The sequence below is a fragment of the Bipolaris maydis genome, assembly GCF_028858645.1.
Source record: "Bipolaris maydis strain C4 unplaced genomic scaffold PSV08scaffold_1, whole genome shotgun sequence".
NCBI lineage: Eukaryota > Fungi > Ascomycota > Dothideomycetes > Pleosporales > Pleosporaceae > Bipolaris > Bipolaris maydis.
The window spans coordinates 2,504,505-2,529,801 of record NW_027093857.1 but is presented as its reverse complement, the minus strand read 5'-3'; the positions used below and the strand labels follow the sequence as shown (position 1 = coordinate 2,529,801).

The 25,297-nt window shown below is 49.5% G+C and overlaps 8 protein-coding genes across 8 annotated transcripts; 5 read left to right on the top strand and 3 right to left on the bottom strand.

Annotated features, from left to right (window-relative positions):
• Nucleotides 1-869: 869 nt before the first annotated feature.
• Nucleotides 870-1,724, bottom strand: PSV08DRAFT_258773 (uncharacterized protein). Its single transcript, XM_014220170.2, has 2 exons — nt 1,077-1,724; nt 870-1,023 (listed from the first exon to the last, which is right to left on the bottom strand). Exons 1-2 carry the CDS (start codon nt 1,388-1,390, stop codon nt 999-1,001), a joined length of 339 nt encoding a protein of 112 aa, XP_014075645.1. The 5' UTR covers nt 1,391-1,724; the 3' UTR covers nt 870-998.
• Nucleotides 1,725-4,624: 2,900 nt separating this feature from the next.
• On the top strand, nt 4,625-5,660 carry PSV08DRAFT_398205 (glycoside hydrolase; the record flags this gene model as incomplete). The annotated part of the gene is made up of 2 exons (XM_014220169.2): nt 4,625-5,263; nt 5,325-5,660. The coding sequence occupies 2 exons, from the start codon at nt 4,625-4,627 to the stop codon at nt 5,436-5,438; spliced, it is 753 nt and encodes a 250-aa protein (XP_014075644.2). The 3' UTR covers nt 5,439-5,660.
• Nucleotides 5,661-7,407: 1,747 nt separating this feature from the next.
• On the top strand, nt 7,408-8,536 carry PSV08DRAFT_258764 (DWNN domain-containing protein; the record flags this gene model as incomplete). Its single annotated transcript, XM_014220168.2, has 1 exon — nt 7,408-8,536. A coding segment is annotated over exon 1 (1,071 nt), but the record flags the coding sequence as incomplete, so codon positions are not given.
• A 1,595-nt stretch (nt 8,537-10,131) lies between these two features.
• Nucleotides 10,132-10,999, top strand: PSV08DRAFT_358238 (acyl-CoA N-acyltransferase; the record flags this gene model as incomplete). The annotated part of the gene is made up of 2 exons (XM_014220167.1): nt 10,132-10,314; nt 10,379-10,999. Exons 1-2 carry the CDS (start codon nt 10,246-10,248, stop codon nt 10,997-10,999), a joined length of 690 nt encoding a protein of 229 aa, XP_014075642.1. The 5' UTR covers nt 10,132-10,245.
• Nucleotides 11,000-11,306: 307 nt separating this feature from the next.
• PSV08DRAFT_346443 (uncharacterized protein) lies at nt 11,307-11,885 on the top strand (the record flags this gene model as incomplete). The annotated part of the gene is made up of 1 exon (XM_066092781.1): nt 11,307-11,885. One exon carries the CDS (start codon nt 11,307-11,309, stop codon nt 11,883-11,885), a length of 579 nt encoding a protein of 192 aa, XP_065950011.1.
• Nucleotides 11,886-17,695: 5,810 nt separating this feature from the next.
• On the bottom strand, nt 17,696-20,926 carry PSV08DRAFT_358237 (cortical protein KAR9-domain-containing protein; the record flags this gene model as incomplete). The annotated part of the gene is made up of 1 exon (XM_014220163.1): nt 17,696-20,926. The coding sequence occupies one exon, from the start codon at nt 20,924-20,926 to the stop codon at nt 17,696-17,698; it is 3,231 nt and encodes a 1,076-aa protein (XP_014075638.1).
• A 1,231-nt stretch (nt 20,927-22,157) lies between these two features.
• PSV08DRAFT_168524 (uncharacterized protein) lies at nt 22,158-23,657 on the bottom strand (the record flags this gene model as incomplete). Its single annotated transcript, XM_014220162.1, has 1 exon — nt 22,158-23,657. The coding sequence occupies one exon, from the start codon at nt 23,655-23,657 to the stop codon at nt 22,158-22,160; it is 1,500 nt and encodes a 499-aa protein (XP_014075637.1).
• A 715-nt stretch (nt 23,658-24,372) lies between these two features.
• On the top strand, nt 24,373-24,932 carry PSV08DRAFT_3258 (Acylphosphatase-like domain-containing protein). Its single transcript, XM_014220161.2, has 3 exons — nt 24,373-24,473; nt 24,542-24,655; nt 24,717-24,932. The coding sequence occupies exons 1-3, from the start codon at nt 24,459-24,461 to the stop codon at nt 24,864-24,866; spliced, it is 279 nt and encodes a 92-aa protein (XP_014075636.1). The 5' UTR covers nt 24,373-24,458; the 3' UTR covers nt 24,867-24,932.
• Nucleotides 24,933-25,297: the final 365 nt, after the last annotated feature.

Here is a 25,297-nt window from a genome sequence, read left to right as displayed (position 1 = left end):
CGTTCTACACGTGTAATGCTTGTTATTTTGGTCCCATGTTGGAAGCATCTGCAATGCTGTGGACCATGCAGCATGTTGTCCAACGTGACTGGCGGCCGATAGCTGTCAGAGAGACTTTAGAAGATGGGAGCAATCACAGAGGGACTTCTCGGTTAGAAGAGATATGACTGAGGGTTGATGGAGCTACGATTACACTTAGATCCTCTTCATCTTGCTCTGAAGAGAGTGCAAGGATACGCTGGACTTCTGTCAAGACCCGTACACCTCTCTTCTACTTGCAAAGAATATATATAAGTAGGTTGGGTTGATTGAACTGTAATGATCGAATGGTAAGTTGAGCTAGCACTGGACTTACTAGTGTTGCTAGAGTAACGACACGTGGAGGTGGGTCATTGCAGTGCACTTCACCATGCTAGTAGTCGCCAAGGCAAGGGACGTCGTATAGTTTGATGACCTATAAGCAAGCATGATCACAAAGAAAGAAAATCTGACCTGGATTGCATGACCCGTTGATGTAGTCGGGCTGAAGCTGGAACTCCTACAACACTCAGTTGCGGCTTCTATGGACCACCACATGCTCAAATCATGGTCCATCGCTGGAAGAGGAACACCCGTATCCGTGTTCGGGTAAGCTCCTCCCCCTAGGACCCAGACACTATCGTAACCGCTCGTGAGAACCTTAATCACATTGGTCGGCAGCACCGCACTTAGCGCCTCTGCAGCTGATACTCGGACAGTGCGAAACGCAGAGCGAACCCGCAGACTCGACGCAGACTTTTGTATCGAGTCTGTACTACCTCGTAACTGTACTGGAGGGTGCGTATATGCACCGAAAATTTGTCGAAATAATCACATTCCGTGCGCCTTCGGATCGTAGCATCGTGCATTCTTGATCGTGTTTGAATGTTTAGCCAACATGGCTCTTATGGTGGCATGCAGTGATGGCATCGTATCTTATCTGACTGCATCAATGTGCAGAAAGTGGCTTTGTTTGTGCATCATCCATAAGTGGTGTTGCTGGCGCTACTAGGGTCAGCGTCGTGCCATGGTGAAAGGTGAAAGTGGTCAGGGCTCACCTTGGACTCATGGGTGCATGGGCATGTTGTTGTTGTTGTGAATAGTTTACGCCCTTCATCATTCCAAACTGGGGAAGTCTGGACCAGTTGCGCTCTCTGACTTCGCGCATGTAGGCGTCTTGCTCGGGCGAGCGGTTGTAATGAGAGACCTCTGAGTCAGGGTCTTTGCCATAGAATCGGAAAATGGCAAAGCCGCAGCATACAAGGCCACCAGCTCCGAGGATGACGAGGAAGATGATGAGGGAGGGGGCGAGTTGGAAACCCATATTGTCTCTCTTTTGGAGGACCATGGAGGGTGGGGCGAATGGAGGCATGATGGCGGTAGTGCAAGTGGGCTAGTGTAATAGCGGGGTACAGCAGATGCAAAATAGTCGATGGTCGGGGCTGAGGAAGCGATTGAAACAACGACGAGGAGAGGGCAGTGAGTGAATGAAGAAGAGAGTGTTTGGATGAAAAATGTTTTGTGAATGGCGACGGCCTGGTGGAGCGGAAGTGCCGGAAGATGCTGGAGGGTGCGGATGGACGAAATGGAGGGGGCCAATCGTATTATGCTTACGATTACCGGACACGATGATGAGGTGATGTGGCCAACGTCACACCAAGCCAGCAAGAAAGAACAATAGAGAAGCCGTGGGGAGTGGGAGGAGGAGATGCCTTGGCGCAGGCCGGTTTGGGTGGCTTGGTGTAGCTATATACTCGCGCCCGCTGACAGCTGCGCCCGCCTGCTTGCTCGACCTCTTGTCTTGTCGATGCTGCAAGCTTTTCTTGCCAGACCGCCGTACATCGTATGTAATGGGTTGCGTCGGCCTCGAGGCATTGGGTCTTGTCGATCGCCTCCCATTGGCAGGGCCCGGGTTTCGCCCGTCGCAACTGGCTTATCCTTGCCCACCCGGTCGACGTCGAGCTGCGTCCGAAGCTGTTGGCGTCCCAAGAACGCGTAATTCACCCACCCTCCTTCACACCACCACCCCAGGCCGGCCTGCTATGGAAGATGCAAATACTTAACACACGCACGGAGCAAACCCGTCTCCGAACAGCCCTCACGCCCAGCCCATGGCACCCTCGGCCGAGGCGCAGTCTGCCTTAAAGCATCCGGCATCCCTTCTGTTGTCAGCCCCGGCGAGTCCTGCGCACTGCTCCGTCTTACCCTCCCTCGTTTCTTTTTCCCATAGGTCCTTCTGCTCCCACTGTCGCTGATTGGGCTCGCTGCTGGTTTTGTTGTTCGTCCGCCTCAGTGGCTTTCTTGGTCCCGCCCTGGCATGACGCGTCATCCCCACCCCGTTTTTCACTCTTTCCGAGCTTCAGAAATAGATGCCCGTCACCACCGCCAGCATAAACATTCTCGAACCCGTTCTTGACCGCGTACACCAGCCATCGCTCCACTCCCCCGGTCTCCAAAATGACGATGCGACAGGAAATGACGCAACCAATTGCCCGTGACGCACCCGGTGCCTGTCGTTCGTCGATCGCGGGTATCGGTCAGCACACACCCGCGCCGTCCTAGCTCGTTCCTATGCAGCTTATTCTCTGCCTGTCCCGTCATTATGCTTTCTATCAACGTCCAAGTATCTAGTAGTAGCCGCGTCCGAGGCGTTGCGACATGACGCGATATCATATGACCCTCACAACGTGTGTCTGCGGTACCGAAGAGCGCCATGCTTTTTTTGTGCAGGTACTAGCTGTTGAGCACACTGGATCCATGGCCCTACACAACCCTTCTCTTATCACATCGCCATTTCAGCACATAGTGCAGCTGCTGAGACCAAACTTCTCCAACCTTGACTTTGCCTATGCAAAACTGTTATTCGCCCACTTCGTACATGATACACTTGGTGCCGAACGAGAGTATGTCCGTTCATACATGCACATGAATGCACGCAGTAGGTCCGTCGTTTCAGGGCTGATACAGAGCACGTGCGGAAGCTACTCTTTATGTGGATCCAAAGGCTGCGTACTGAACATAGGGACAATTGGGAGCTCAATCACCCTAATCACTCATCCGAATCAGCGACACCTTTGTAGTAAATACTTTGCCGACAACCACGTAATCATACTTCCATTTGCCATATTCGTGATCCTTACCTATAGGAAGAAAGGCCAATGTGGATACCAACGTCTGGAAAGACGACCTTACTACGGCGCGTTCCGGGCTCCTGAACTTAATTTGCAGCATTTCGTGTTGCAAAGCAGCCACCCAATCAGCGCACAAGCCTTACCCTGTGGAGCAGAGGACAACGCTGAAAGCTTCTCAAAACTTCTCAAAAAGCCTTTGGAAGCGTTGGCGGCATACGGCCTGCGATGTTCTTAAACTGAGAAATTCCCAGGCAACATAATTACTCAACGCCGGCCACATGCATCAACCACAGCTACCCTCAGACACGTCAAACTGTATGAGTACTTCTTGGACAATCCTGCAATGTCAGTGTTTTGAATCATGAACCTAGAACCTAGAACTCATGACAACCTTCAAGTCCGACGCCAAGTACAAGAGATTCGCCGAACGCAATGTGCCGTATCGGGCTAAAGGTGCTTGGCGTCAAGATTCCCGATTCAGGTCCTTCCTAATCTGTTTGCCTTGGTTTGTTTCGACCACCTGCAGGCTCAGCCTCGTGGCATCTTGGTGTTGTGTGAATGTGGTTGAAGTTCGGTTCAGCGGTCCGCACCTCTAATCTATTCAAATTAACCTCTACAAGGATCTACACGCTATCGGACATAACGTGCTAGCACGAAAACCATTCCAGATCATCATGCTAATGCTGCGAGTAATACCTTACATGCTCGTGGATTAGAAGGTTACTGCATGTCGGGTAACGGTAGTGCAACAGCTGACTGCCGTGCATCGGCTGTTGACATCAGAGATGGTTGTCTGCTATTGTACTGAAGGCGACGGATTGCGACTGTTGACCACCAGCGCGACCGTTGATCACCGGCTTGGCCGTGAGTCTACTGCGACCGATTGCAAATTCATGCGGCCATGATCCTTCCGTTAATGGCCCGAAAGGGTTTCCACTGTTTGAAAACATGGAAATGGCATGTTCCACTATAGACTCAATGAGGTTGCCATATGGCTGGTGACCTTGCGAGTAGGCGCCATGCCCCTAGCCGAGAATATATTGCCTAGCCCCAACGTGTAGGAGAATACTGCACCAGCGATATTAATCCAGGCCCCGTTTTTACACACCTGGCCTATCACATCGACAAAACCCAGTCACAGGACTGGAACCTCAACGTTCAGTCACGTTCTAAGAGCGTGGCGACAGGGGGTGATCTTTCCACAATCGGATGGCCCACAATTCAGAAGCCGGGGAGACAAGTACTTCGAAATGAATCTTTTGATTGCAAGGCGTATGGAAAACCTGGTCGAAGGTAGGTGGAGGCGTTGAAAGAATGACGCTAGAAGGATGGCGACGAGTATATGAACAAGAAGGAATCCAGCCTCAAGGTCTTGCTCAACAGGGACTTCTCAGCAACAGCCTCTTCACTTCCAATCTCTTCTCTGCATCGTTTGAAACGATCGTTTTCACTCCACCTCCTCAAATACCACCATTATGCTCTCCCTCCTCGTTCTCCTTGCGCCCCTTGTGGCAGCTCACGGTCATGTTGACAAGGTCGTTGCCGATGGCAAGGAATACCAGGGCTGGAACGCCGCTCTCAAGTACCAGAACCCCATTCCTGCCACTGTTGGCTGGCAAGCCGACAACCTCGACAACGGCTTCGTCTCTCCCGATGCCTTTGGTACCTCTGACATTGTCTGCCACAAGCAGGGCAAGAGCAACGGTGCCTACGTAACCGTCAAGCCAGGCAGCAAGGTCACCTTCAAGTGGGATACCTGGCCCGTCAGCCATGTTGGTCCTGTCCAAGAGTACATTGCTGCTTGCAACGGCGACTGCGGCTCCGTCAACCCCTCCAGCCTTCAGTGGACCAAGATTTCATCCAAGGCCTGGAAGTCGGGCAGCAATCCCGGCAAGTGGGCTACCGATGACTTGATCGCCAACAACTTCTCGTGGGACATTACCTTCCCCAACGTTGCTCCCGGAAACTACGTCGTTCGCCACGAGATCATCGCTCTGCACGCGGCCGGCCAGACCAACGGCGCACAGGCATACCCCCAATGCATCAACTTCAAGGTTGAGGGCTCTGGAACCGGAAGGCTCAGCGGTGGCACTCCCGCTACCAGCTTCTACACTGTAAGATCAGCATGCCCTTCACCCGATTGACATATCAGAACACTGCTAACACAAGATATAGGCCAACGACCCTGGTATCAAGTTCAACGTCTTCACTTCCTTCTCCAGCTACCCTGTTCCCGGCCCTGCTGTCAAGACTCTGGCCAAGAGGCACGCCAAGGATCTTGAGTACTAGAGCACCTTCTATGCAGCACAGGAAAAAAAACAAATTACTGCATAAACTGCGTCGCGAGTTGATGGATGGCAAACCGGGTAAAGTCGCCGTAACGTGGACCATCCCAATCGCTTAATCCTCGTGGAGAACCCCCCGGTCTTTTGTCTTGTTACACCTTTTTCTTTTTTCAAACAGACAAAGACTATTTGTAAATAACGACTATTTTTTGAAGGAGAGAGAAGAGACCATTCTTGTACATATTATCCTAAGCATAGCCATGAAATGCCACACATTTGCTTGCTTGCAACATTTTTGACCACCTCCCCTTTTTTTCTTTCCTAATTACCCGAAACAACTTAACACAGTGCTTTAAGAAAACGTCATGGCATGTCTAACGATAGAGTTTGACACGACCCCCCCCCCCCCCCCCCCCCTCCGAGCAAGAAAAATCTCCATACGTGCTACACATCACAGCGACGAATATGAAACAAAGGGCACCACCGACTTTGCGCGTATTTTTTTTCTTTGAGCTCGGGAAAAGTTTCTTTCTCTTCGTAGCTTTTCTGCTTCCAGCATCTTCGGTCGCCTTTTGCGCTAGCGGTTCCCCGTTTCAGGCCCCGTCAGGCATACGTAGGTAAAAAGTGTATGTGTATGTTCTAGACGTCAACTAGGCAAATGTGAAACTCCCCCCCTCTCCTCTCTCTCCGCTTTTTTTAACCGCTGTACATACGCTACTGTTTTGAAAGCTCTTCGTTGGATGTCGCTCTTGCTGTCGGTCGGCTCTTTTGTTCTTTCCCCACTTTTGCAATCTTGTATATATCCTTGCTTCTTAGTATGGCATGGTATACGTGCGATGCGTGTGCAACGCCGCCCCTCGTGGAAGGGCGGAGAAGGGCGTTTGTTAGTATGCATGCACATGCGTGTGCGCGGTGTTCTTGGCTGCGGGGTCAGTGTGAGTCTGGATCTGGCTGTGTCTTTGTGCATGGGTTGTGGTGGTGATGGTGGTGATGAGAAGGGGGGTTGTGTGACATGCTGTTTGGTAATTGGTCAGTGATTCTGGTGGAGTGCACGTCTCTGGAATCTGGGTTTTGGATTCGTCTGCCGGTGGAACAAGAGAGAAGTGTTGTGGAAGTATGCCGGACACGCTAAGCTAGTAGTTTCTTTTGTTCGCTCTTTGAGTAATTCGCTTTGGTGAAGATGCAACTGCTGGAAGATTGTTCTTCATGTTTTGTAGATTACCCATAGTTAGTTATAGTGTTGAACGCGTTGTTGTCTGCTTACGCCCCTGAGGTGCTTACAAATCCATGAGCTTCTTGAAAAGAACATCGCACATCGCACATCTATGTTCACGTTCCTACTGGCTATGCTACCATCTCTTTCATGGAGTAGTCATTCAATATTGGACTGCTTTTCCTGATATTGTTGCTTTGTAGGGGTTTTTTTAATAACTACACGGACTTCTCTTGAAGAAGCGACCAAAAAGGCAAGCCCTGCATGCAATAAAGACATACTACGCTACACAAGATATCTTCTAGTCACGTGAACTTCGTATTTGGCGGAGCGCCACGGAAGACTCTGGGCTCACCTACTTAAGGGAGCCTAGAAGCGGTTGCTTTTGATTAGTAGGCAGTTGGGTCTTTTTGAATGCGACAAAAAGAGCCTGTGAGACAGCTCTATTCTTCCACAGTTTGTTGGGTCTTAGTAAGTCCTACACTTCGAGCTGCATCTTTACTACGTGCTTGTTCTTGCTGATAGAACTTGCTTGTTCCCCCTCTTATCTCGTACTATATGAACTCCAATACTTCTTTGATATCTAATAGCCTCTCTGCGCTGTCATCTAATGTGTCCATCTAATGACCCGTGGAACCTTCTTCGCGGTGCGCCAATCCTGCAAACTCAAGTTCCAGCTTGTGGCGTTCCGGGGCTCTCGACACATGGTCCGTGCACGCTTACTCAAGCAAAGCCAAGGTGACCTTTGCTATCCCTCATCACAACACGCCTCTCTCACCACACGCCCAACCCAAGCCGCACGACACACGACACCACTATGACTTCGTCCATTTTCTACAAATTCAAAAACTCCAGGGATAGCGAACGCATAATCTTCAATGGCACTGATCTAAGCGTCTTCGAACTTAAGAAGGAGATCATCAGCGCGAGCGGCCTGGGCGATGGAACCGACTTCAACCTCCACATCTTCCCGCAAGATGATCCAGCTTCAGAATACAAGGACGATACTACACTTATACCACGATCCTCCACCGTCATCGCGATACGACGCCCTGCTCCAAAAGGGCAGGGCAGGGCAGCACGCTATGTCACAGGCAAGGCGCCGTCACGCGCAATCACTACACAAACCAAGCCTGCGGCGCCTCTGCCTCAAGCGAATAATGCAACACCAGAAGATGCTGAGGCAGCTTTCCTGGCAGAATCCGCCATGGCATGGGATGCCCAGAAAGAGGCTCTTTCACACGCGAAGCCGGTCTATCGCAAGAACAACACCAAGAATGTAGTTGTCCCGTCGCACCCACCGCCACCAGGTTACGTCTGCCGCCGCTGCAACATCAAAGGTCACTGGATACAGGCCTGCCCAACCAACGACGACCCCGACTTTAAGCCCGCCTTCCAGGCCAAACGCACAACTGGTATACCACAGTCCTTCTTGAAGAAGGTTGAGAAGCCTGTCGACGAGGAAGCTGCGAAGGGCATCATGCTCAACGCTGATGGAGAATATGTACAGGTCATGACAGACACAAAGGCATGGGATAAATTTCAAGAGAAGACAAACGCATCACGTGCGCGCGCAGCGAGTGCTGATGCCGCCAGCAAGGAGCTCCGCGAACGCGGACTCGAATGCCCAATCGACAATCAGAGATTTGTTGACCCTGTCAAGACTCCATGTTGTGGTAAGACATACTGCCGCGAGTGCATCGATAATGCGCTTGCAGATGGTGATTTAGTTTGCCCCAACTGTGCAAAGGAGGATGTTTTGATGGATGATCTTATTGCCGACGATGATATGGTCAAGTCTCTCAAGGCATACGACGCAGAGAAGGCAGCAGAGAAGGAGAAGGCAGCAAAGGCAGCAGTTGCTTCAACAAATGAATCAGTTTCTCAATCCCATGCTACTGACAACACAAATTCTCCCGTCGCAAATGACACTACAAATACTACTAGTGCTACTAGTGCTTCTGTTGCGGCAGCGGCGGACGAAGTCTCCGATACTGACTCTACTTCATCTAAAAAGCGCAAAGAGCCTCCGACAGATATCAAGCCACCAACCGCACCAAAAGCAATGCGTCAAGCAGCCGACCCCGCGTCGAAGATGGAACAGGAATTCATTCAGCAAATGGAAATGCTTAAAAACGCGCCAATGGAACCAATGGGCATGCCAATGAACATGCCGATGCCTATGCCGATGCCAATGCCAATGCCCATGCAGATGCCAAACCAAATGGGCTTCCAAAATGGCTACCAGATGGGTTTTCCACAGCAACACCAACAACAAGGGCCGCAACAGGGGTGGTTTCCCCAGCAGAACTTTGGGTATGGTCAACAGCAACAGTATGGTCAGCAGTTCGGCCAGCAACAGCAGTATGGATGGGGTGGAGGACAAATGCAAGGGCAATGGGGCGGTGCGCAGGGACAACAGGATAATGATGCATATGATAGGCAACCAGTAAATCCTCGAGGTCGCAATCGCAGATCTCGTGCTCCAGATTATCGCTACCTGTGAGCGTTTTCTTGGTATCATGCAGTGTTTTTGTGGACATTCATCAATTGGGAATGCTGGGCTTTGCATACCCATTTTCCATTACATATACTTCAATTAGGGTGGGAGGAGATGGCATGTTTTCATGGTGTTGGGGGAGATGATCGTTATCTTTTGGCGTTTGGCGGGCCACTATTATCCAACACCATTGTCACTGGGCTTGGACAGCTCATGTGCTTGAGTGAATGACTTTGTTGTTATTCGTAACACGGACTATGAATCAATGCTTACTCGGATTACTGTATATAAATTGCTGTCTACAAGGGAATTAGAGGTTGTTTTCTTTATGAAAATCTGTTGCATGTGATCACTGAATGTGTGCGATGCGAGACCAGGGGAGATGGCCATTCTGTTTGTAGCAACGGAAACTATTTGTTTTTGACGGAATTCCGATAGGATCATCGTATCTCCGAACTGCTCTTCGCAGCTTTGGTAGAATAAACAAAAAATCAAACTGAGCGTTGCTAGGGACCGGGACTGGCAACGCGTGGGGCCGAATCTATGGAAAGGGCGGGTGAGACTAGGCGAGGAACGGGAGTTCCGGATTAACAACGAGCGACCTCCAGTCCTAGAATAGTCTAAAAAAAATCATAAGTTAACAAAAGAATACAGTGCTCCTCCTAGTCTTTATTCTTTGCTCACAAACACATGTTCCTTGACGATCAAATTATTGAATTGGATAGCAAGAGGTTCTTGTTGCGCACAAGAAAATTAACTTTTCTCCAGACTCAAATGGCCCTGAACATCAGTTTTACTGCTGCTTCCCGATATAGGCTGCTACACACACATCTTCAGTGTTCATCTGGATGACAGGAGATATATATATATTACCATAGTGAGCAGCCAATCACAAACGGATGCAACCCCTCCATCCCCGCAGCCTCGCAGCTGGCACTGCCACTATCTGACATACATTTCGTATTTCACGTATAACTATATATCATATCGCTTCGATCAGCCTTTCCTTCTCGCGCGTCTCAGAATTAGAGCATTCATATAAAACCAAACGTGGTGTTGGAAACGTTCAATCCTCAGGCCTTCCAACTCTGACACTAAATGGCGGAAGCAACGCCGTTTGTACGACCATATGACGCATCCCGTGACTTCGAGCATGGCATGCACGTGGTACATATACATTCACAACAATCAACTCACCCACTGAGATGTGCTAACAACACTGCTCCCGCAGTATCTTTCAACCATCGACCCAGTTCTCGACTGGGAACCTGCACGCACCATAGGCTCCCACCTATGGTACAAGCCCTATGTCGCCCTGACACCAGAAACATGTTTTGTGCTTGACGATGGCAATGGGCACATAGTCGGGTACTGCATCGGCACAGCAGACACGCTATCTTTTGCGCAGCGCTGGCGCGAAGAGTTTGCTCCAAGCGTAGACCGCACGCTTGTTCCTCCTCCTGATGTACACGTCGGTGGTGACGATGACGCTGCGTCACTCATGGAAAAAGAGGACATTAGGCATTTTCGGAAAGCGGTGTATGAGGCTGATTGCAGTATGTTGCAGCCGTGGCCAGAGACTCTACGGCAGTATCCAGCGCATATTCATATTGATATCTTGAAAGAGTATCAAAGAAAGGGATGGGGGACGGTGTTGATGAAGAGATTCTTTGATAAGGCCAGGGAGATGGGGGCGAGTGGTGTGCATTTGGACATGGTGCAGTCGAATGTAAAGGCTCGGGCGTTTTACCAAAGTATTGGGTTCAGGCTTTGTCAGCAGGTGTTGGATGGAGGGGAGAGTGGTGGCCCTGGTGTGAATGGTATTGTGGTGACTTTGGTCAAGGATCTTTAGTGTCGAGGAATGTAATGGAATGCTGTTGATGACGCATGGCCACGTACCCTTTTCCTTCTCCACGACCATTGCGAATGCCTTTGCTGGCATGATTATTCAACGATATGTGATGAGTTGGACGGAAGTGATGTCCTCCGACAGCAAGGCAACAGCGCTTCACGAGCAGCGTGGTTAGCGGCACATTGCTGCCCATTTATTATATTAACCTCATGATGAAACGCCCGAATGTTCTCTATCATCACACTCCACATTCTTCCTATTTCTGAGCGAATGCCATTTCCACGCATATCTCTGAACCACATACAAAATGGCTACATACACTCAACAACAAATATCATCGAGCAATACTCCAGTCACTAGCATCGCACAGGTCCCTACCTCGAATTTAGCAGAGCAGCCCACTGCTTTCCTCCCAAGCTCAGCAAGTAGGAAAATCTACCCAACTATCTTCACTCTTCCACACGTCGGTAGAGAAATACACTCACGAGAACTCATTCCCGCACAATCAATCTTCAGAGCTGAGTCTTCTACTACCTGGAATAACACCAGCCTCTACACTGACGATTTTACAGCATCCAACACCACCAACAAGACCGACAAAGACCCCGAATACAGAATCTCCATCCTCATCCAAAAACTAGCTGCATTCTTCAAAAGCCTTCCCCCCGTTCTCACACAACCAGCACCAACAACCCCGCCGCCCTTAACATCTCCGGCAGTCCCCAGAACCACCCCCGCGAACCCACCTTCCCCAGCTTCCTCCTCCCCTACATCCCGGCACCCTCCTCTTACGCATCCTCTTCCTGCTCCTCTGGCGATGAAAGCGACAAAGAATCCACTCGCCAGAAACAGAAGCAAAAGCAAAAGCAAAAAAGGTGCTGGGTAGGCCGCCCCCGAGGCGCAATTTTACGACCAAGAGATCGATACTATTCACGGGGACTGTGCGATAAGCACGGGAGCGAAGTATTGTTCTTGGAGAATATGCGGATTCATCATGGGGCAAAAGGGGAGGAGGGTGAGAGGTGGCATGCGTGGAGGTGTGGGTGAAATGCGAAAATGTGATATTTGGGTGTATCGTACTGGACAGTGCGATTGAGAAGAAACTGGATCCGGGACAAAGAAACTGAATCATTTGTATCCACATTTAACGGAATACCTGTTATGGCAGAACGGATATTCTCATAATAACTATTTTCCTGAATAAATGCTAATTAATACAGAGGGGTGACATGGAAAAAATATGTTACTAAAAGTTGCTATTTTTAAACTAGTATAACTTAGCGAATATAGGGACTATTCCTAATCAGGTTAGTGATTTAAAAAGCCGAGAAGCTCTACTTTTACCTAGATAGGACTAGTGCTTACTTAGTCAGCATAAGGAAGGAGATAAACTGCCTTTAACTTAGGAGTTTAAAATATACGTATTTAAAGATTAAATATCTTTTTAATAAGAGTATAAAATTTTCTTAAAAAATTATATCTACTATTTCTATATAGAAGGAGTAATATATTTTATTTTTAAAAGTTTTTAATAAAAATTTCAAAAGTTAAAAAATAAAATTAAAAAAAAGTGTTTTTTTTATAACTAAGTTATTATTATATTTAATACTTAGTATACTAGCCCCTAGCTTCTTCTACCTTCCTATAACAGTTAGGTAAAGATAAAATATAGTTATCTATTGCCTGTTGTAGAATAGCTTGCTACTCTTTAAAAATAGCCCTTTTAAACGTTTCAATACTTTCGCTATTATTTCTAATACCTAAAGAACTTGTTTTTCTATTATTTAACTAGTCTTTAAGTATACTCTAAACGTTTTTAATTGGATTTAAATCTGGGCTATAAGGAGGGTGTAGATAAAGCTTAATTTTATTTCTTAAAAACCAGCTTAAAACGTTCGTAGTTTTATGAATTTTCGAGTTATCTTGCTAAAACTGCTAACCTAGATAGCTATTAGTATATTTATTAATATCTATTAATTAGAATCTTAATAACTATAAAAGTTATTTAATAAAAAATTAATAAAGAGTAAAAAATATTAAATAAACTAACCGCGTTTTATATTTGGTTTTACTTGAGGTATTAGAGCTCTACGAATATAATAGTGATTATTCTAATTAATAGATATTTTTAGCGTTTTAATAACTATTAAATTAGATCTACTGCCTACCCAAATAGCTCCCCAAACTTGAATAGTAATATCGCGGCCTATTACTTAATTAGTAAGCGCGCTATTAAAAAACTAAAATTATAGAAAAAAACTATATATAAAATAGAATAAAATAGCTTATTAGAATTTTTTTTAAACTTACTTTTATTGCCTTTAGAAACGAATTTCTTTCTAATATTAAAATTTTGCCTTGTTCTTATAAATTTATTTCTAGAACCGTGCCCTCTTTATATTGCTGACTTATTAGAAAATATAATTTTACTAAAATTAATATTTCCTAGCTCTTTTACTCTTTCTTTAGTAAATTTAAGTCGATTTTTAGCTTTAAATTTATTTAAAATTTGCTTTTTAGTTGCAACGTTACAACGATAACCTTCTTCTTTTAAAATCCTTTGTAAGCTTCTAGTTAATATATCTAGATTATTTTCTTCTAATAATCTTTTATTTTGCTTCTTAGGGCTTCTAGTTAAGTCTCTATTAATAGCTCTTTTAACTCTAGAAGTTACCTTTAAAGCTTTGCTTTTTTTTGTTGTTATAGCTTGATTTTTTTCTTTTTTTTTCTTTCTAATTCGAGATATAGCTAAATAAATAGAAGTAGAAGGCTTATTTAATATATTTATAATATCTTTAGTTAAAATATTAGCGTTTAAAAGTCGTTAGATTTCAGCTTCGAAATTTGATAATTTTAGGTCCATTTTAAGAGATTACAGATTTAAAATTTTTTTTCTAAAAGATAAGAATATATACTAAAGGATTACTAAGCTAGATTAGTAATATAGCTTATATAAGCAATAGCTACTTTTTTCTTTATTTTTTATTTAAATAATTAAGTAAGAAATATTACTTAAATTTTTAGTCACGTGATCTCTATATATAGTACTATAATATATATTTTTTTTAAGAAATTTAATACGTCTACTTAAAAGTTATAATAACTTTAACTTTGTGTTTTTTTAACTCCTAAGTTTAAGGCAGTTTATCTCCTTCCTTATGCTGACTAAGCAAGCACTAGTCCTATCTAGGTAAAAGTAGAGCTTCTCGGCTTTTCAAATCACTAACCTGATTAGGAATAGTCCCTATATTCGCTAAGTTATACTAGTTTAAAAATAGCAACTTTTAGTAACATATTTTTTCCATGTCACCCCTCTGTATTTGCTGATCGCAGGTATAGATGTAGCTGGTTAAGCACTGGTTTTAAACCTGTCCCCAAACGTGCGTGAAAGCATATGCAACACTGTTATGTACTAGTTCGGCATAACCGAACAGGAGCTCCGTAGACTAGATATAGTGCTGAAGAACATGTAAACTATAGCCGAAATGGGTATTATGCTCTCTATTCCCAGCTGTATCAAGGTCCTTGTATGCAAGGATAACACCAACAGGATGACAGAGATATTGGCATAAAATGTGCAATGCTCAATACCATCGAATGAGTGTCAGCAAGCGGTGAGTATTCGCATCCAATAATCATCTCACCGGCGTACGGTGGCAAATGCGTAGTAACAGTAAAGATCTCACGTAAGCCCATTTCTACCAAAACTTTACTTCTGACTAAAGGTCCTAGCAACCCTACTTCTCTTTGTCGAACTTCCAAGTGGTAGCCCCAATCATACCTCTATCCATGCGACCCACTGCTGCTATGACCTCGTACTAGGGTGTACCCTCTCCATTTGCCAGCGTGCTTGGGGCCAAGTGTCTCCCCCCCTCCCCCCGCCAGAGCGCAACAACAACAACAACAACTACGGAGCTTCTTTAGCCAGAAAGATGAGAAATTGCGAAAGTTCGAGCTAGAAATTCAGAAAAAAAATTCTCCGGTTTCACCTAAAGAGGAGTAAATATATAACAATGATCAGCACTAAATAGTGCGTTATTTTTTAGTCATGTAAGCGCTAGTTTGGTAAAAAAAGAAGGCAGTGTATAGTGGTGAATCTCTTTACTCCTGGAAGAGAAACCAAACAAGCGTCCTCTTTTTTTTGGATTGCAAAAGTTGCCGGTTAGCCATACACAGCAAAGCACCACTCAAGCTTTTCTAGTCAAGTAAACACCCTTACAAATTCAGAGTGTAGCGCATGACGCTATATTCAAGCCATTTTGAAAATAAAAATAAATATAAAAATAAAAATAAGAAACCGTTTCTTTCCTTGCTGGATCAAGGGAGCGGGGGGTTGTGCATGAACGGTGGTAAGTACAGATTCATGTTTTTTCACTAAACAATAGGCATAGGATAGAGATTGCAATAGGACATGTGTGCTCAAGGGACCTTATTCTACGCATAAGAAGGAAAAAAAAACCCTCCCTCAAACAGCCAGGTTTGTAAATGCAAGATTCTGAGTAAAGATGCGAGCGAGGGTGTGGACAGGGGCGGCGCTTGTCACCGCTTCTTGCAGTGTTAACTGTATTCAGTACTGTAAGCCAGCTTCGGGCCGATTGCAATACGGGAGAAAAGGATAAGGGTTTGTGTGTACGGTCTGTTCTGTGGTCGCTTTGTAGCTTTGTCAAGTTCTTGGCGATGCTCTATTTCTGCGACTTTGGGTGGGGGGGAGGGGGGGTGAAGCGTAGAAAATCATGTGATTATTACTATTTGATTTCTTTTATTAGTCTCTCCCACCGGGCCTTCTTGATGCAGTCAAAAACAAAATCGCACGGGGCAGAGCCGGATGGTAAACTCGGTAGTTCTGAGGTGGTCCCATGTTGTTGGTTATAAGTCAGAGAGTAACAGATGCTTAGGTAAGAAGATTTATTATTTAAACACTTCGCTCTCTGCCTTTGATCATAGGCGCAAAAAGGCGTGTTACCAGTCAATTCCATTCTACATCTTCCCTCTCAATCTTAATCTCGCTTTTTTTCTCTCTCTCCCCTTCTCGTCTTCAGATTCCTTCCAGATCAAGCAAGATGCGCTTCCTTCTCGCTTTGGCATTCAGCTTAACTATGAGCATTGCATCTGCCAAGCTTCCATGCGATACAATGTTTGCGAAAGGATTAGGAGGTAAGACCTTTAAAAAAACACCTCCTTCATCTACTGGTTGTTTGTCTGAGAAAGAATTCCCACTAAACATGATATTACAGGAGAGTGTAGGGGTGACGGGGATTGCTGTTCATGTGACTCTGGTTCCAAGGGGTTTTTAACTTGTCAACGTAAGTAAAGTAAAAAAAAGGACGGTGAAATTCTTTTTTCACATGAGCCCAAAGCCCAAATGATAAAAAAAAGAGTTTGTCTGACAGATTAATAGCGGATAGCACCTCTACTACAGGCAACCGGTGCAAGATTGAGAGCTACGTTTCCGAGTGCGCATAGAAATCGAAAAATAGCAGTCGTTAGCCTGTCAGATACTATAGAGACCATCAACAATAGAATGATTCATAAGAACTACAATCAACTATCTGCTGCCTTTTGCATTCTAGTCTCTCTCTCACATCTCCTTTGACACTACGGGGACAAAGATATCAAAAAAACACCTGCGCCAATACTAACAATGTTAGGATAGGGAAGATGGGTACGTTATTTCCCTTATATCTCTTACCTAGCTATCTAGCCCACAGAGCTCTCTACCAAACCATAAGACGGAGCATTAAAGCCTGCTTTGTAATGGACAAACAGCGATGGTGGTGGCTCTCTGCATTAGTAAAGGCCGTACTTTTACCGCCAAACAAGGTCGGCTGCGCGCATGGAGAAAAAAAGGCAGGCTGTCACATGATAGTAATTTTTGTATTAGGTACTTGTAGATATATTCAGGAGTTGTCTACGGATGCAAAGTCTAAGTACCTGTATTTATGTCCGTTACAGCTGGTGGTCCGCCACGCATGGGATATGCACGTTACTAATCAAATGACAAACTCCAACTTTATACACATGGTGTAAAGTTTGCTTCACCCCGATATCCACCACCCCACCAAACACCTCCCTTCTTTCCTATGCTATGCTACGCCCATCCAACCCTACAATACCAATCTAGTCTGCATATACAATGTTCGCCATGCTTGGCAACAAACTACAACGCTTTCAAAAACGCACCAAAGCTTGACATGAGGGGGGTATCGCCGCATTCCGAACATGCCGTACGGCTGCTGTTGGAAGAAGTACGAGGGGGCGCAAAGCAAACAAGCAAACAGTGCCAAAAAAACAACAACACAAAAACTCCGGGGTATAGGATACTTTCTCCCAACCGCCAAAAACGCCCAAGTGAGGAAAAATCACTCAAATGATGATTTCCAGAGTTGAGATCGATAGTCGATGCCATACATCGGGAATAAAAAAAGGGGGGAGCCGCTCCTGAACACCGTAACAGGAAAAGGCGCAAAAAACGATAAAAAGGTAACTAGTTAGCTAAAATTGGTACTAGTGAATAGGGGTGTGGTGCGAATCAAGCCAGGATCCGGAGGTGAAATGAAGTGTTGGGGAACAAGAAGCTGTCAATGCGACAATGATCGACATGAAGATGCCGTGGTTTGCTTGTAAAAAAGCCTGGATAGGGAAGTCGTTCACTTCAAGGTCGGAGCTCCCGGCAGAAAATGTCCGCTTTGTGAGCGCCTATCTCCAGACAGGTTTGTTTTGTCCTTGGCTTGACTGGCGCCCGCTAACACGACTATCGGTGCGTGCTTCGCCAGCTCTACTGGCCCTTCCTCCACTCACATTGCCGAGCCTGCTGATCGTACGCCCAGAGGTGGAAGCAGGGCTGGTTTCTGTGGGCTTCGGGGCCGACGAAGGTCGTTGCCTTGAGCCAAACATACCGCTGCGGTGGTTGGTTGCCGAACTGGAAGGCCGGGACGCGCGACGGGCTGCAGGGCTCTCCTCACCACCAGGACTCATACCATCTTGTTTCGCAGTGGTTGCGCGACGGCTTGATCCTGGTGTGGTAGTTTGAGCCTGGGGAGGAGACGTTGGCGTTGACCGAGGAACTGGTCTGCCTTCTCCAGGCGTAGCTGGCGTTTCCATGGGGCTCGCTAGAAGCCGTCCCGGGCGCTGCAAGGCGGGGCTGGTCGACGTGGACCTGGCAGACATGGCGGGCGAGAGATTCGAAGAACGGCCTAACGGGCTTCTTACAGGAATGGACGTACGGCTTGAAGAGCTTCGCGCAGATGCACTCGGTGTGTCCTTGTCCTTTCGAAATGGCGATGGTGTACTCAGAGACAACGGCTTGAAGTTGTGTCCAATGATTGTGTCACGCAGATGGGTATCCGAGTTCCAGCGAGGCTTAGGTGCTGCTTTGTCGGTGGGAGTCTTCACGCGTGCTTGGCTAGCCAATGTGCCAGCTGTGGCGCGAGAAGGCGTAAAGTCCAGACGAGACGAGGGCAGGGACTTGCGAGGAGGGGCAGCTGTGCTCTGCGGCATGCTCGAGTATCGTCGGTTTGCGGGCATGACTGGCTTGGATGATGCGGCGCTAGGCTGTCGGGGCTTCTTGCCCGACGGGAGAACAGCAGAGCTCGTGGCACTACTCTTGCGGCTCATGACGACGCTTGAAGCGGGAGAGCTGCCTGGGGTGCCCATGTTGGAATGTGCAAACGAGGTCTCGGTGCGAGCAGAGAGGACAGTAGAAACGGAGTCACGAAGCTTGCGTCTGGCAGTAAAGTCGTCCAGGATGGCGTCCATGTTTCCAGTGACTGTCTCGAGATCCTCTACCTTGGACCGTACATCCTGCTGAATGCGCAGAATCTCACCATTGACGGTGGCCCTGTGCTTCATCTCAATGTCGATCAACTCCAGGACGCGCCTCATAGACGGCGGGTAGTGGTCTCTCTTGTCCTTGTATGTGGCAATGCGTGAGGCCAGTTTCTCGTCGTCAGTGTCGTCGATAGCTTGCTGTAGTCTCTGTATGCTCTTCATGCATGAATCGTACATGGCAACAGCCTTGCTTCCAGCCTGGCGGAAGCTGTGCACCCACTTGTCCTCGCCCAGTTCCTCTCGTAGTGCGTCTGCCTCGGCCTCCAACTTCTTCTCCTGGGCCTCGAGTTGCTCCCTCCTGCGGTCCAGCTCGTCACAAGCAGAGGGAAAAATGGTCTTTGCTCTTATTTGGAAGGTGCTGAGTCGCATGGGAAGGAAGTCGAGCGATGCACGCAATGGCTGCAGCTTGGCAAAGAGAGCCAGCAGCCGAGAGTTTTCTTGCTCGATTTGAGGGAGCGGCGAAACAGGAGACAGGATAGACAGCGTGGGCATACTAAACCGCTTGCTGTTGAGAATGGCTTGCTTTCGCGGCAGATCCTCGACAATGTTCTCGAGCTCTTTAATGTCGAACTTTTCTGGTGCCTCGGCGACCGAATCGGAGATGACGCGATGTCTGCGCTCCTCCATCTCGAATACCAAGCGGCTGAGGTTTTCGACTTCGGCGCCAATCTCACCCAGGACATTGTTCCACAGCTCTTCCCACTCCATGGCAATCTCGACTTGGTTCTTAATACCCTTGAGCGTCTGCTTAATGTCACCCCAGCTCATTACAATGTCTTCCATCTGGCTAACGAGGGTGACTTGGTCTCGCGTCGGCAGCAGGGCAATGTCTGAGCGCGACTGGAGATCTTCGATAGCACCGATGTAGACATTGACAAGTCCCTCGAACTTGCTGATTGCGGTGTCAACCTCGGCGAGCCCCTCTCGGCCGGCAGCGGCGGCCCACTCGACATCGTCGTCGGCGTCGAGGCCGCTGAGGACCTCCTTGATCTTGGAAACCCACAGACGGATGTCGTTGGCTGCCTTGTGCAGTGCGCGGGCGGCCTGGGTTGGCGAGGCCAGGGCGGTGATCTCCGAGGCGATGGTGGTAGGCGGTAGCTTCATCGAGGTCAGCTGCTGGATCTGGTTGGTGAAGCTAGCCTTGGAGAGGGTGTAGATGGAGCCGGCGCGCGGGTAGTGGCGGCGCTGGAAGTAGGACTCGATATCGATGCCATTGTTGTCGTCGAGGACGGACGCCTCGTCGGGGTCGGCCAGCGGCAGTGGTGGCAGCGGCGGCGAGTCGTGCAGCGGCGGCGAGTCTTTGGGCGGCGGTGTTGGGGGTAGTGTGCGTTCTGCCTGGATGGGCAGTGGCGGCAGAAGGGCGGCTACCGTGGATGGTTGTGGTGATTGTTGGGGTGGGGCGATGATGGGTGTCTCTTGTACTGCTGCCGTGGTGGTTGCAGTTGCAGTTGCAGGCGTGGCTGCTGGGGGTGTTGTTGTCGCGCTTGTGATGGGCGAGGTCATGGCAGTCGCGACCAGCGTCTGGCCGAGTGCTTTTTCTGGCTTGGTGACGTCGGGCAAGCGGTATTTTTGCATGTCGAGCTCGCCATCGGCGTCCGACTCGGAGGGCAGAACCTTGTCGCTGGTGCTGACGACACTGCTGCGGTCGCTCTCAAAGTCGGGCTCCATGGTGAGGGCTGGCACGCTCCCGCCCGTCGACTGGGGGATGAGAGGGGTGAGGGTGGGCGTCGACTGGCCAGGCCGTGCAGTCCAGGCAGTGCCGCGGCGCTCGATGTCGAGGTTGCGGGCTTTGCGGAACTCGTCGAGGCGCCGCAGCCGATCCTGCTCGATGCGGCCGACGTCGACGGTAGGCTTGGTAGCGGAGTGGGCGTCGGCGGGCTGGTTGAGGAACTTCATGCGCGCCAGCAGGCCCGGAGAGACATTTCGCGCGAGTTTGGTGGTGCTTTCGAGGTGTGGAGGCGTGGGACGAAGGGGTTTGGGCGATGAGGCTGCTGGCGATGGGGCGGCGGATGGATTGGGCGGTGTCTTCGCTGGCAGGTCAACGGCAGTCGCGGGGCTGCTGCTGTTGTTCACTCGAGGCGGCGCGGCCGGGTGGCTCATCGAGCATTTCTCTGCTTGGACCTCGAGAAGATCTCTAGGTCGCGTTCAGTCGAGGGCGAGGGCTGCGCACGCCGGAGGTGCGCTGGATGCACGGATGCGCTGCACCGGGAGATGAATCGTTCTTCGAGGGCTTGGGGAGGTGGCCGGCTCCGACGTCGCGTCAGCCGCCTTCACGCGTTTCTTTTGGTGGTATGGCTGGCTGGGTGGCTGTGTATGTAGGGTATGTATGTGTGTATGTACCTAGGCACTAGGCGGCCTGCAGCAGAGGGCGAGAATGCAATGGGCTGCAGTCTGTCCTCTGTGCTGTTCCGGCCGCGATAAGACGTCGTATGCAAATGAGCCACGCCTGGACGACACGTTCCCCCAGCAATCAGATCAGGACAGTTCACAGCGTCCCGCCTTTGAGACACGGAGTGCCGCTATGCTCAATTTCCGCCAGCAAGCCCCCTGCGCGCAATGCTGTCAATGCGCCCAGCCCCTCCACACTCTGCAACGCTAAAGAGGCGCTCGGTCGGCCGTCGAGCGTGTGCAGTGGTTATGTGTGCTTTGGATATACGAGCACATGACTTCACTGTGCGCACCAGGCCCGCCTTGTGCACACATATACCGCCTCTATACCACATACACTTGCACCCACATTGTACACAAATGCGCCCCTCCAACCACGTGGGCCAGCAGCACATTGCACATCGAGCACCCACACGCATCTGGACCGCTGCCCCCTTTTCAGCTGACTACTACTGTTCTATTCCCCTCTTCCTCCCCCTCCGACGCCCACGATAAATACTATCGTTGCCAATGATACATCTCCGTATAACCCTACATAGACATTACATAGTACATACACACACACTCTCTCACACACATACTCACACACACACCCTGGTACCACCTTTCATTCTCAACGAGACTCCATTTCATACAACATCTGACTGCAAGCCGCTGATCCAAAAAGGGGGTATCTATCTCAAGTCGCCAGCCATCCAGCGCCCTCTGAGCCGAATGATACTAAGGGAGCCCAGCTTCCATCCAGGCCTTTCTCCCGAAAAGACAAAAGAAACAAACAAAGAAAAAAAGGGTAAAACTACTAGTAAGACTTCTGCCGAGAAGAGTTGAGAGTCTGAAGACGTAATCATCGTGCAAATTACAAATGGATGATACTTTGCAAAAAAACATAAACAGCGAAAGAAATCGGCGAACCAGCCCTTGCATTTGCCATCATCTGGCCACTTCACAGCGCCTCATAGTTTGGGTCAATCTGTAGTGTAGGTGTCCTCGCCTGGTTCTTCTGCTTCAGCCACTCGAGAGTGATTTCCTCACGCACCCCTTGGCTCCATTGTAGAATAGCTGCGTCAAACTTTCGCCATGCTTCAGCATCCTTGCCCTGCACCACGCCCATGACGTCGACATCGAGCTTGATGTCCCAGCGCAGCTCGGCCGCTTTGACCCAGTAGCGCAGGTTGTCGGCGCAGCGGTATGGCTTGGTTGTGTCCGTGTGGTACGTCTTGATCTGCTCAAAGTGTCGTTTCGATCTTCGCACTAGCGTGTTGTGCAGGCGCACCAGCCTTAGTCCGTCTTGGAGTGTAGCAAGGAAGGGCGTCGGGAGTTCCGACTCTGTAGGGGCTGTCCACTCTGGAAGGGCTTCGGCGCTTGTCTCGTCAAACGATCGGAGAAAGAGAACTTCTCGCTCCCGCTCTTTGCCTGACCAGTCGCCATCGCGCCACGACCACGTTTCACGCGCCTCCTGCTCTTCACGTTCCTTCTCTTCTTCCGTATCTAGAAGTGCGCTGATGTCGTCAACCCACTGCTTGAGTTGAGTGACTTCGTATGGCTGAACACCGTTTCCAAAGTTGCGAATGGCCAGGCGCTTCAGCACCTCGAGTGTATCGTACAGCTCCTTGCGAATCTCACGTTCCGACTTGATGGCGTAAAGTCGCTGTGGCTCTTCGTGTGCAGTGTAGTAGTTCTTGGCAGCCCGGATGGCCAGCGTCGTGACATCGAGCAAGTTCAGGCCCTGGACCTCATGCCATCCCGACGCGTCAGCACCACCGTTCTTTGCTGTCTTTCCGTCTGGCTGAATATCCGAGAAACCCTTCTCAAGCTCGTGCAGATGCTTCATGGATTCGGCGAGCGACTCGCGTAGTTCGCGACGAAGTACCGTCATGTCAGGTGGCGGGGGTACGTAGATGGGGTTGTTCTTGTATGTGCTCACGGTAGGCGGGAGCATCATGGGCTCAGGGTCCTCCCAGGTCATGGAAGGCGTCTCGTCGAGCGGTGACTCGACGAAGCCCTCGCCCATGTGATGCTCGCTCATTGGTGATCCAGGTGACAGTACGCCAAACTCTGCATCGAGCCCCGGCGAGAGTGGCTCGTTGCCGCTCGCTGTTCGCGATCCGGGCTTGCGACCTTTTGCTATCCGTCCCGTGGCAGTGTCAAGCAGACCAGTTCTGGCAAAGTAGTATTGCAGATGGGCAATAGTGCCAAGGTTCATGACGCTCTCTCTGCTCTTTGCAGACTCGGAGAACTCTGTGCCCTCAGGCCTCATGTATCCACGCCGCCTGCCGCCATCGGACAGCCGGGAGCCTGCCGAGCGTCCGGAGACGGACGAGACGGACGAAGCGGTCGAGACAGAGCGGTCGAGAGGCGGTATGGCGCCGATGGCGAGAGAGGGCGTAGCCCACGGGTCGGGCGACGTCGAGCGTTGGGGCGGCGAGGTGGATGTCGTGTCCATTGTGGTTGACAGGGGGGGGAGGTGCAAAGCCGTGGCAGTCGTCAGACTCCTTATCAGCAGAGAGATTCGGTGCTTTGTACGAATCCTCGGCATTTACGGAGCGTGAGGACAGTTTTCAAGGGCTCGCAGTTGTTTGCGGAGCCACCTGGGCGAAGTGCGGTTGTTGCTATGTGACTCTGGGGCGAAAGGGGGGGCGTTTGATTAGAGGTTTCATCGACTGGGGAGCGACGCGAGATTGTATCCGAAAGCAACGCGAGACTAGCGTCACCACCGCCCGGCGCTCCCTCGCGGCGAGTAATTTCCGGCAACCGTGAACACATTGCGGTTGCGAGCGAGCAACACGGCGGCGCTGACTGTACAATCCATACTTTTGACATGTGAGCAAAAAAAGAAATTCGCCCGTTGACCCGCGCCCGCCCCTTGCGGCGGCTGAGGCTGCCCTCGTAGCTCTGTCTCTGTCTTTCTTTTTTTCGGTCGCCTCTTGCTCTTCCTCTGGCCCCGCACCCGTCCACCATCCGCGACGTCGCAGGGGTGCCTCTCCCAACCGCGCTCTGGTCCTTAGCAGTCGCAGTCGCAGTAGCAGTAGTGTCTGGGTTTCGCCAGCTGCCATGACGTCGCCCTGCTGCACCGCGCCTGGCCCATAGTATCACCGACGAGCCAGTGGCTTGACGGGCCCTCGTCTGTCTTGTTGCATCGCTCTCCTCTTCTCCCTGCCTATAGCAACAACCTCGCTGCACTGTACTTGAAGCGCTGCCGTGCCCCTCTCCGCCCCTCCCATCCAAGCACACGCATTAACCCACAATGTCGGCCAAGCGGGTGCGTCACGTCCGTTGCTGTCATGCCAAGTGGCTGCTGTCGTGGCAGAAGCTAATGACTTTGCACAGATCCAGTACAAGGTCGAGGGCCGTGTACAGGGTGTCAATTTCAGATCCTTCACCCAGAAGACCGCCCGGAGTCTTGGTGTGACGGGCTTCGTGACCAATGCATCAGACGGAAGCGTATGCACTCACAATGCCATTACCATGGCCGCCACACCTCACCCGCACTAATCCTTTCCAGGTCCAGGGCGAAGCTCAGGCCACCGACGACAAGCTCAACGACTTCGTCCACCACCTGCACAAGGGTCCACCAGCCTCATCCGTCTCCAAAGTCGACCACTCCGACATTGCCACAAAGCCCGATGAGAGTGGCTTCAACGTCCGCTACTAGATAGGCCGCTTGGTGCTCATCTGCATCAGTTTAGTACATAATAACATGGACATGGTAGTAATATCCTGATTACCTAAGCACACTTCAGCCACATTCCTGCAGGAACATCTCATCTTCGGTTTCAGCGCGTCCACCTGTTGGCTGGCGTTGTCACTATCTTCAGTCATTGCCATTGCACAAGGCGGTACCACCAAACTGGTTTTTATCATGGGCCACGCCATAGACTGATGCAGAAGATCACGTGAGGTACGTGCGACAAGCAGAGAGTCACATATAACTACTAGTCACTTGACCCAAGAACACGTACGGACCTGAAGATCATCTCGTAGTAAGCGAGAGCTTGATCAAACCTTGTGTATGAAAGAGGATAAGCAAGTAAAGGGGTATAAGAGATATGCGCGTACGTAGATCTATAGTCTTCATCTTTCTTC

Coding starts and splice junctions, on each gene's coding strand:
- PSV08DRAFT_258773 (XM_014220170.2), bottom strand. CDS start 1,390: ATGCCTCCATTCGCCCCACCCTCCATGGTCCTCCAAAAGAGAGACAAT. Junction 1,024..1,076: donor CATGCACCCATGAGTCCAAG/GTGAGCCCTGAC, acceptor TGACCCTAGTAG/CGCCAGCAACACCACTTATG.
- PSV08DRAFT_3258 (XM_014220161.2), top strand. Junction 24,656..24,716: donor CCAATGCATCAGACGGAAGC/GTATGCACTCAC, acceptor AATCCTTTCCAG/GTCCAGGGCGAAGCTCAGGC.